Source organism: Boleophthalmus pectinirostris, unplaced genomic scaffold, assembly GCF_026225935.1.
Source record: "Boleophthalmus pectinirostris isolate CB_2022bp ecotype Guang Dong unplaced genomic scaffold, ASM2622593v1 HiC_scaffold_17, whole genome shotgun sequence".
Lineage (NCBI taxonomy): Eukaryota > Metazoa > Chordata > Actinopteri > Gobiiformes > Gobiidae > Boleophthalmus > Boleophthalmus pectinirostris.
The window spans coordinates 32,596,347-32,608,348 of record NW_026571115.1 but is presented as its reverse complement, the minus strand read 5'-3'; the positions used below and the strand labels follow the sequence as shown (position 1 = coordinate 32,608,348).

The window sequence follows — 12,002 nt, the reverse complement described above, 5'->3', positions numbered from 1 at the left end:
AATCGCACAAACTTGACCTGAGATCCAGTTGCTTTAAACCTAAAAAAAAAACTCTTCTTAAACCTCAGCACCTACAGCCAATCATGAGTCAGTGCTAGTGCAGCCTGTGCAGCTCAGGGAGGGAATTCTGGAGGTTCTGAGCTTTCACACGACGCCTGAACACAAACTGAGAATGAGACAAACTTGGCTACAAACAGTTTCTTTAAGTGTTTCGTTCATTTGCTGCAGATCGTGTTGAAAAATCATAAACATTAAGAAAAGAGTGCACTAAGATGTGAATATATTTTCTCTTAAAATGTGTTAACAGTGGAGAGTGAAGTGGTTGTAGAAGCCTAAGTAACAGCCAGGTCATTAATCCAAAATGGCACAGTTTTTTTGCTATGAAATGTCCCATTGTACGGCATTAAAGAATCCGTGTATCATTCGTTCATTCGTTTTTCAATATAAAACCAAAAATAAGAAAACGAAAAAACAACAGTTTTCTTCGTTATTTGTCTCCAAAACCAAAATGAAAAAACGGATAACGATTCGTTTTTTCAGTTTTCGATTTTGTGTTTAAATGAAGAATGGAAAAAACGGATAACAGCCGTTTCCCGTTTACGTGACTTCAGTGACTGCGATGCCGAACTTTTGCACCGCGTACGGACTGAATCAGGACGGATCCAGGTCCGAGACCAGACCGGGACTAGAGCGGGACTGAGACTGGGACCACCGGGACCAGACCGGGACCAGACCAGAGCGGGACCAGGCGGACTCTGAGCTTTGACTCCGAGCCTCCACAGGGTCCGAGCCTCAGCTTCGAGCTCCGGCCCTGTCATGGGCTCTGAGCCTCCGGTCTGGTCCCGGTCTGGTCCTGGTCCTGGTCTTGTCTCGGTCTCGGTCTCAGGCCCGCTCTGGTCCCGGTCTGGTCCTAGTCTCAGTAGCGCTTTGGTCCCGGTCTGGTCCCGGACCTGGTCCATTTGAACCAAAAGCTCTTAGTTCGATTCATTTTCATTGGTGTGAATGCGTCAGTCGGAGGCTTTGCACCACCTCGGAACCAGCCGCGGTTCTTGAACGCGGAGGACCAGAGCAGCTCTGTCCCGGTCTCAGTCCTGCTCTGGTCCCGGTCTGGTCTCGGACCTGGATCAGTCCTGATTCAGTCCGTACGCGGTGCAAAAGTTCGGCATCGCAGTCACGGAAGTCACATAAACGGGAAACGGCCGTTATCCGTTTTTTCCATTCGTCATTTAAACACAAAATCGAAAACTGAAAAAACGAATCGTTATCCGTTTTTTCATTTTGGTTTTGGAGACAAATAGCGAAGAAAACTGTTGTTTTTTCGTTTTCTTATTTTTGGTTTTATATTGAAAAACGAATGAACGAATGATACACGGATTTTAAAGGATCATAATGAGCCCTGTTGAAGTTGAAGTGGAAACGTTTAAATTACAGAGTTCATTTGTATTATTATGTGCAACAAAATGAGTAGAGGCATGTTTTTTTTAAAGAGAAAATATGGTTAAACGTATAAACTATGTCATGCGTGTTTATGAACAGGACAGAGAGGCGGGACTGACCAGGTGTGGGCTTTGGGCAGGTTGTTGGTGCTGGCGTCGATCTGGTGGATGGTGAAGAGGCGCGGACCTGCAGCTCCTGGACACATCACATTCAAAATACAGATACAAGATTGAGCATTTGTATTTTTTCATGTGTAGCAAAAAAAAAAAACAAAAAAAGCTAAATTTCCAGAGATTTGTTTTGTATTCCCTATTTCCTTACTGGTAGATATTTAAAATTTGTATGTAACAGATAATGCTCCCTACAACTGTACAACTCACCTTTATGTGACATATAATACTCCCTACAACTGTACAACTCACCTTTATGTGACATATAATACTCCCTACAACTGTACAACAACTCACCCTTATGTAACAGATAATACTCCCTACAACTGTACAACTCACCTTTATGTGACATATAATACTCCCTACAACTGTACAACTCACCTTTATGTGACATATAATACTCCCTACAACTGTACAACAACTCACCCTTATGTAACAGATAATACTCCCTACAACTGCAAAACAACTCGCCTTTATGTGACATATAATACTCCCTACAACTGTACAACTCACCTTTATGTGACATATAATACTCCCTACAACTGTACAACAACTCACCCTTATGTAACAGATAATACTCCCTACAACTGCAAAACAACTCGCCTTTATGTGACATATAATACTCCCTACAAATGTACAACAACTCATCCTTATGTAAAAAATAATACTCCCTACAACTGTATACAACAACTCACCATTATGTAACAGATAATACTCCCTACAACTGTACAACAACTCACCCTTATGTGACAGATAATACTCCCTACAACTGTATAACAACTCACCCTTATGTGACAGATAATACTCCCTACAACTGCACAACAACTCGTCTCATCATCTTAGCTCTATTTATATATATATATTTTTTTATTTACTTGTACTTATACATTTATATAATTATGTCTTATGCTACTTTTTTAAGTTTTATTCCCATTTTTATATTTTTTACTCTTTTTTTTTTTAACATATTGTGATGTGTGAGCTGCTGTGTCCAAGTCACTTCCCTTGTGGATCAATAAAGTCTAAGTCTAAACACAAAATGTAAAAAAAATTAAATGAATTTGAGTTTAGTCCGTTAAAACAAATATTTTTTTTGTTCCTTTGTGGCCAGTTTCGGTCAAGACACGCGTTTGATGTTCCGATACCCAAACTACATTCTTGTCTCACAGTTCGGTGAACGGGCGACGGGCGCGGCGCATTTCCATACTCTGGGATTTGCACCGACCGGAGCAGTGTGTTAGGATGTAAAGCAGACGAGTTTACATGACAAAGCAGAGCGGACGCATCTACATGAAGAGGAGACATTTGAATCGCGGGACGGGACGGGAGCACTTTTACATCTGCGCCTCTCACGTCAAAGGGAGTGACCGTGTGGCGTCGACTGTGTTTGCTGTGAAAGGAACACAGTGCAGCCGCGTTTGAATCACTAAAGAAATGCACCGTTGTTGGTGTTTTCAGAGACATTTGATCACAGTCATTAATTTAGTCTAAAATGTTGGTGTTTAGAAACGCAGTGTTATATTTAAAATACTTCTTAGATTGGATTTTATTCTGATATACTCAGTGTTGGGGAGTAACAGATTACATGTACCGGAGTTATTTTCACATTATTTTTTAATTTTATATATATATTTTTCCGTAATTCCACTCATTGCTGGAAACTAAACCAGGTCTGAACCAGGTCTAAACCAGGACTAAATCAGGATTAAAACCAGGTCTAAACCAGGTCTAAGATAGATCTAAACCAGGTCTAAAACCAGGTCTAAACTAGATCTCAACCAGGTCTAAACCAGGTCTAAAACCAGGTCTAAACTAGATCTCAACCAGGTCTAAACCAGGACTAAATTGGGACTAAAACCAAGACTAAACCAGGACTAAATCAGGATTAAAACCAGGTCTAAACCAGGTCTAAACTAGATCTAAATCAGGACTAAACCAGGACTAAATCAGGATTAAAACCAGGTCTAAACTAGATCTAAACCAGGACTAAAACCAGGTCTAAACCAGGTCTAAACTAGGACTAAATCAGGACTAAATTAGGACTAAAACCAGGTCTAAACCAGGTCTAAACTAGGACTAAACCAGGACTAAATCAGGACTAAATCAGGATTAAAACCAGGTCTAAACCAGGTCTAAACTAGATCTAAACCAGGACTAAACCAAGACTAAACCAGGCCTAAAACCAGGTCTAAGATAGATCTAAACCAGGTCTAAACTAGGACTAAATCAGGACTAAATTAGGACTAAAACCAGGTCTAAACCAGGTCTAAACTAGATCTAAACCAGGACTAAATCAGGATTAAAACCAGGTCTAAACTAGATCTAAACCAGGACTAAAACCAGGTCTAAGATAGATCTAAACCAGGTCTAAACTAAATCTAAACCAGGTTTAAACCAGGTCTAAACCAGGACTAAACAAATTTTCTTAATTGCCCACTCGTTTCACAATTCCAACCATGGGTGCCCCTGCTTTTAATTTTGAAAATCCGATCACCCTAATCTCTCTGTGCCTCATCTAAGCTTCGCCGTGGCTCTTATATGTACTCAGGTTCTCGTGAAGTAACTCTCTGGCATTTTGGTTTTATAAAGACACTGAAGGAAAACTGTTAGAGAACAACGCTTTTACAATGTGATAATAAAGATCTCCATGACGATTATGCAGCCTTACTTTACTGCGTATCTTCTCTGGTTTGTAAATACTAAACCACGTTAATATAAAACTATTAACTCTTTCCCCCATGAAGACGACATTTGACGACCCCCCTGTTCCCTTAATGACGACTTTTAACACCTCCGCTGTTTCACTAAAGACGTGATTTGACGACCTTTAGAAACGGCTCGGTTTTTCACATTTAAACAGAGACTGTGATCGGTGGGGGCCACTACAACCCACACTAGACTGACCAATAGGATTCAAGGATATGTTTTCGCCGATTTTTTCCGAAAGTTAATCGAAAAATAGTGACGATTGTAGCTTCCGGAAAAAACACAACACGAAACACGTGCAATGGAAAGATCGCGGCGCTGCGGCGCACAGTTTTAGAAATAATGAGGAGCGGACGTATTTTATGGATAAGTTTAGAGAAAGTGACTTTTATAGATTTCAAAGTGATGATGTTGAAGTTGATTATAAAGTGGGAAAACAGCGACAGCGACGGACTTTCGGGGGGAGAAGGTGAGATGCCGCTGATGCGTCTGTGTGGAGTCCTGCGATGTCCCAACAAACTATCTGAGCTTTATACTCGATTATGAACCAAAATTGCCCTGAAATCTGGATGTTGCCCAGGCCAGTCCTTTAAAATATTTCAGTCTTTTTTTCCAAGATGCGATGTATAACAGAATCACTACAGAAAAAAAACGCTTATGTGGAGCTCTGCACACGAGAAAATAACCAAGATGACAAATACTGGACACACACTGACGGGGAAGAGTTTTATTATTATATTATAATAAGCTAAATGAGTTGAATAAGCTAAATGAGTTGAATAAATAAAATAAGTTGAATAAGCTAAATGAGTTGAATAAGTTAAATGGAAAAAAATTAATTGGGTGCACACAGGTGCACAACAGGTAAAAACAGGTGCACACTTGGCTATACTGTATCTGGTGATATGAAATCTGTTTAAATACTTTGACAAAGTATATTTTTTATTTTTTTATGAATACAGTATCAGAACATGCAGATATCAGATGCTGAATGTAGTTTTTTGTTTTCGAGTTTGCACCTGACCAGGTAAACTCTCATTTTCAGTGAGCTGTTATACTGTTATACCTATAAATGAGTTGAATCACATTTAAACATCCATAAATGAAGAGTTCAGAGTCTAAGGTTTCCAGAGATACAAATATGTCTGTGTTACAATTAAGTTCATGAGTGTAAAAATCATTTATAATCACTCGTGGAAGTTTGTTTTCTTTTATGCAGTGATGCTCTATGGGTGTGGCCCTAGTAACATATGTGTGGGTTGTTCCTAGTCGGCGTCCGGGGGGAAAGAGTTAAAACACTTTTATTTACCCTGTAGAGCCTTGAATCCCTGCAGAGGCACCCTGGAGGATCCGGTGACGAACTGCAGCAGGCGCGCCCTCCTCTCCTCGTCGAACGACTCCACGGCCTTCCAGAACCACTTCACGATGTTGCTGTCGGACGTGCAGTGCTTCAGGCGCGTGTTGGACTTCCAGTCGTTTATGTCGATCTTTCCCAGGCCGCACACGATCAGCTGCGAGGACAAACACACACGCTGCTTTAACAAGAAGAACGCAACGGATTTTTACATACGGCTTTACATTCACTCCAAACTCGGGATTGTCAGGATTATTTCAGTGAGTAATATTTAGTGTTGGGGAGTAACAGATTACATGTACCAGAGTTATGTAATCAGAGTACAAATGATGAGTAACTGTATTCAGTTACAGTTACTGTTTCAGTGAGTGGTAATTGGATTACAGTTACTTTGTTGAAATAAATGGATTTTTTTTTTTTTTTTTTTTTCAGTAATTCCACTCATTGCTGGAAACTAAACCAGGTCTAAAACCAGGACTAAACCAGGATACGAACAAGGAGGACTAAACCAGGACTAAAACCAGGTCTAAACCAGGACTAAACCAGGACTAAACCAGGAACTAAACCAGGACCAGGACTAAACCAGGACTAAAAACCAGGTCTAAACCAGGTCTAAACCAGGTCTAAACCAGGACTAAACCAGGACTAAACCAGGACTAAACCAGGTCTAAACCAGGACTAAACCAGGTCTAAACCAGGTCTAAACTAGAGCTAAACCAGGACTAAAACCAGGTCTAAACTAGATCTAAACTAGACCTAAAGCAGGTCTAAACCAGGTCTAAAATAAACCAGGTCTAAAACCAGGACTAAACCAGGATACGAACAAGGAGGACTAAACCAGGACTAAAACCAGGACTAAAACCAGGACTAAACCAGGACTAAACCAGGACTAGACCAGGACTAAAACCAGGACTAAAACCAGGACTAACCCAGGACTAAACCAGGAGTAGACCAGGACTAAACAGGACTAAACCAGGACTAAACCAGGACTAAACCAGGACTAAACACTATGACACTTAACAGTAGGTGGACATATTTTAAAGCAGCAGTGATCTCATATAAAAGTTATTTCTCTATCAATAATATGTTTAATATGTTTAAGTAAAGTCTGGGCTTTTTATTTACTTTTAGCAGATAAAACAAAACATCTTATGTTCAGATCCTCGTCTTTGTTTCTCTACAGTAAAAACAAAATCCTGTTCATGGAGACTTGGGCTCAACAGACAATTTGAAGAGAACAAACATGAATTTTCAGGATGTGGATGTTACATTCATGTAGTTTTAAAAAGCACGACAATATCAAGTAATCCAAAGTATTCAGATTACGTTACTCATTTTAAGTAATTTAATGGATTACGTTACAAGATACATTTTGGGGTATGTAATCTGTAATCTGTAGGGGATTACATTTTAAAAGTCACCTTCCCAACACTGGTAATAGAGACACTGGGAACAGGACTAGGGGTGTGCAAAAATATCGGAATATTGATATATCGTATCGTTTAATGTGATGATACAGTATCGATATCGTGGGCTTCTGTATCGATATATCACCAAGAGTATTTTTACGTGTGTTTTGCAAAATTATTATGTTACAGCTACAGTTTTGTTGCTTGTGGAGTGAAAGGAAACTCATTTATGCGACACATTTGACATTTTTACTGTTTTGATGATTAAAATGTTTGTGTTTCATATGAACTTTGCACAAAAAGTGGTTTAACAAAGACTTTTAGTATCACAGCCACGATTTAGCCTTTATTTTTTATTGAACTGTATCGAATCGATTTGAAATATATCATATCGAATCGAAAGTTCACTGTATCGAGATATGTATCGTATCGGCAACTTCTTCATGATACCCAAGCCTAGAGCCAACTGCTTATTTAAAATATTTGATGCGTTTTGTGGGAAATATTATGTGTTGGTCATGCTAATTCACCCAATATTATGGACTTTGGAATGACAACAGGGTGGAAAACACGTATCACTATCTATAGGTCTATATAACATGTTTTTTCTGTACTTTGAGTGCCATAAAGAACATGTTTTTCTGGACTTTGAGATGCCACGAAGCAGAAAAACTGACATATGTGGACCCCGTGGCATGTTCCCACCCATGATAAGGTGCACTGGGTCAGCAGTATTGTTCATTTTCTTGCTGTATATGCTAAATCAACAAGTTAATGTTTTGTCAAGATGTAGTATAAAGCTACCCCTGATTTTGAGTTGGTCAGAGGCGTCGTCCGGGGTGGCAGTTGTACTTGGTAATCAACTTGAATCTCTCTCAATGGAAATGCTGAAATAAAGTGGCCTGTTCTCTCGGATTCTCCATCTCCTGTGCTTCTTTTTAGGACACGCATTGAACCTTCCGAAAAAACCCACAGTTTTCAAACCAGGAAGTACGAGCACGTGTCCTGCGCTCAGGTCTCTGCACTGCCCCCTGTGGCTCAGAGACTTTAAAGCAGCTCTGTTTGTACAAGTCTCTCCACGGCCGAGCACCAAAAGTCCATCTGTGACATGTTAGTGCCACATGAACCATCTCACACTCTGAGGAGCTCATGGACCGACCTCCCGCTGGTGCCCAGAGTCACGACTAAACACGAGGAGTCAAGAGTTTCAGATTTATGAAGCTTAAACCTGGAACAGTCTGAACATGTGAGACAGACTCGACTCTGACTCTGTTTAAATCCAGACTCAAAACGGTTCTGTTCAGCTGCGTTTGACTGAAAGTTTTTCATTCCGCACTCTTCTCTCTCATTTAATGTCTCTCTCTTTTTAATTTTATGATGATTATGTAAGTTTTGATTTGTGTTTATTGTGATTTTTTTCTTATTCTGTAAAGCACTTTGAATTACTTTGTGTACAAATTGTGCTCTACAAATAAACTTGCCTTGTCTTTATAATATGTACATGCACTGTTATGTGAACTATACACAGTGTTTATGGATATTATATTTTTTATGGAATATATATTTTTAAATCCTCAGGTCCCTTGGTTTGTCTGATCGGGTACAGCTAATGGAGATCTTAATACCGGTACTTAGGGCTGGGTATCATTAAGAAGCTGCCGATACGATACATACCTCGATACACAGGCCACGATACGATACATATTTCGATACAGTGCACTTACAGTTCGATACGATATATTTCAAATTGATTCGATACCGTTCAATAAAAATAAAGGCTAAATCATGACTGTGATACTAAAAGTCTTTGTTAAACCACTTCTTGTGCAAAGTGAATATGAAACAAAAACATTTTAATCCTCAAAACTGTGAAAATGTTAAATGTGTCACATGCACTGCAAAAAATGTAATCTAGCCAAGTTAAGATGACTTGAATTAAGAAAGTTTTATCATGATTTGAGTAAATTCCACTTGACAAGTTAAATTATCCATCAGCGGAATATGATTTTTTGTTCTTAAAATATGAAAATACAACTCGCTACACTTAAAAAAGAAAAACAACAACCCTTAAAATAAGAAATGAAATCGAATGTCGCTTGAATTTAGAAAAACACTTATTCCATTGGTAGAGTCGACTCAGATAAAGTCAAATGTTCTTAATTTTCATTTTAACAAACTTTTTTGCCTTGTGAATGAGTTTCCTTCCACTAAACAAACAACAAAACTGTAGCTGTAACAAAATAATTTAGTAAAATACACCAAAAATACTCGATATGCGATATATCGATACAGCAGCCCACGATATCAATACTGTATCATTACATTAAACGATACGATATATCGATATTTCAATATTTATGCACACTCCTACCGGTACTTAAATAATTGCATCAGTAACCATTTTGTGGTGGCGTGTACCTCGAGCTCCTTCTCGTCGAAGGCCTTGAGCAGGTGCTGGGGGATGACTTCGTTGAAGCCTTTCTGCAGAGCTAAGAACTGGGCCTCGATGCCGCGCAGGAACCTCCAGTTCACGTAGAGACGCACGTACTCCTTCTTCGTGTCCTGGGTCACGGAGATGCTCTTCCCGTTGGGCTTGAGCTCGTGCTGGATGATCTCTCCGTAAGCGTTGTGTTCTACGCAGAAGGTGTGGTCCAGCACACCTGTGATGTCATTGTCTCTGCAGACACAAAACAAAGACATGTGACTATCACCGAGCACCAGGAAGGACTGTGAGGTTTTATTATTGTTTATTTACTTATTAGACCTGGATTATTTCAGTGAGTAATAGGTACAGCTGGACTTTGTTTATTAACAAACATCTGCCAAGAGAATAAAGCTTTTGTCTTGAAATAACAATAGAATAAATACATTTTGGGACGAGGGATAATAACTGCAATTATTCAAGTCACTATATAGAAATAAAAGAAACAAAAGGAATGAACTGAATGATGAATGATTAAGAGGGAGGATTTATACTTCTGCTTTCCCCTTTTGAGCTTTGTATTATTTATTTTGTATTTCTTTGACTTCCCTTCCAAACTGCTCAAACATAACAATAATTAAAGCAGACTGGGGCATTGTACAGCTCCCGGAGTACGTTTAAGATCATTTGGAATTACAAAATAAACATATTTTATAATTTTACCTCAGGCATGGACTAAAGCTGCATTGCTTTTGTTTTAGAGGGTTTTTTAAATAATATTTTTGGAAGGCAGCCTCACTTTTTCATTGCTTAGTCATAACATAAACTCTTACCAGTCTGAGCAGCTCATCAAAACAAAGATATTTACTGCTTTTTATAAAGAAATACAATTCATATTATGGAGAATTGAGTAAAGCATTTTGGCCGTCCACAATATTTTCAGTTTCTCATGTGGCCCCATGGAAAGAATTAAAAACACTGATCCTGATTTTTACTGTCTTACAAACTTGAAAACACAAAGTTCTTCTTCACTTTCTACATTCTGAGAATCCAAATATTTCACAGCAATGAGTTTTACCTTCAGGATAATGCGAACAACAACGCACCAGCATGAATTCCTGGTTCACAGACCACAGACTGTATATCTAAATGAACATAACTAACCCTCTAGCCTCCATGTTTTGAAGAGGAAGTGTTCATGGGCGCGCTTCTGGCTCCATTCATCTCCGATTGACTTTACACTGAAAAACTGACATCCCTCTCTGCTGCTGGGAGTTTCTAGCCTGATTCATCAGCCGGTTTCACTTCATACAAACCGTTTGACTTCACAGTGTTAGAATTTGTTCGCTCAACTGTAGGCAGGTACTTTTTTTTATTTAACCAGTTACTGCTGTTTGGTCGTGACGTATGTAAAGCACCAAATCCCATAGGAAGAAGGACAATAACGTCTTTCCCCTTGATAAAATTCACCAAACGTTCTCTTTATTCCGGCTTTAAATCCTCGATCTCTAGAATCGTTGCCAACACAGAATGTATGACTCTTCGCTGATTGGCTGGTGCCTGAACTCGCACCTCCGGGATTTTTGCGAACCGTCTAGCGTATTCCGATTCCTGACGTAGTCGCTGGAGAGAAATGAAATTGAGTGTCTAGGGAGCCTCGTAATTTTGGTCTTAAAATGTTCGTATTAACACGCTCTACGTGATCCTGGTGTTTTTGTTTTGGTATTTTGTCTGTAAATAAATGATAATAATACGGATTTTGGCTCCAAAGCTTCATCTGACTTGGAGCTGAACGCTGTGGCTGACGTCACACTTCTTTAATCCACTTCTTTATACAGTCTAAGGCTGCGTTCAGACTGCAGCCTGAAGTGACCCAAATCTGATTTTTTGGCTTCTATGTGACCTGTATCTGATCTTTTAATGACAGTCTGAACGACACAGATCCGATTTTTGCAAATGTGACCCAGGACACTTGGATATGTGCTCCTGAAAACTGATACATATCTGATCTTTTGACATGTGACTTCAGTCTGAACGGCCAAAGCGCATTCATCCACCTACACGTTATCAACAAGACACAAACGTCACTATTCTGCGCTGAAGTAGGCGAAAATTGTTTTTATGAACTCCGTGTCAGTGAAGCGAAGCACATCACCACTCACCACTCTTGGCTCCGTCTCCACATCCACACGTTCCTTTTAACGGACACTGCCCCACAAAACACCACGACCAAAAACCTCGTCCTTCTCCTTCTCAATCTCCTCTTTAAAACAAGTAAGTTGTTCATGTTCTGGCTCCGGTACGAGAGGAACTTTAAAATCTCCAGGTGCTCGATGCTGCGTCCATGTTTGGACAACTTCCGTAAACACAGAGCACACTCGCTGCGGTTGACGTCGTCGTGTCTCCAGTGCACATGCGGGACACTTTCGGGCCGTTTAATGTTCACACTGGAGTCACACACAAGTCGCACTTAATTGTAAACGTGAACGACCTCGCAAAAACAT

General features: G+C 39.7%; 1 protein-coding gene across 3 annotated transcripts in view; it reads right to left on the bottom strand.

Moving 5' to 3' along the window:
- LOC110175789 (E3 ubiquitin-protein ligase SMURF2) overlaps positions 1-12,002 on the bottom strand; it is a 159,658-nt gene that overhangs the window by 2,129 nt on the left and 145,527 nt on the right. For all 3 annotated transcript variants that reach the window (XM_055152329.1, XM_055152330.1, XM_055152331.1), the window contains exons 16-18: positions 9,495-9,753; positions 5,623-5,824; positions 1,557-1,632 (exon numbers count right to left, since the gene is read on the bottom strand). In XM_055152329.1, coding sequence (XP_055008304.1) covers positions 1,557-1,632; positions 5,623-5,824; positions 9,495-9,753 — 537 coding nt within the window. The remainder of the gene's footprint in view (positions 1-1,556; positions 1,633-5,622; positions 5,825-9,494; positions 9,754-12,002) is intronic.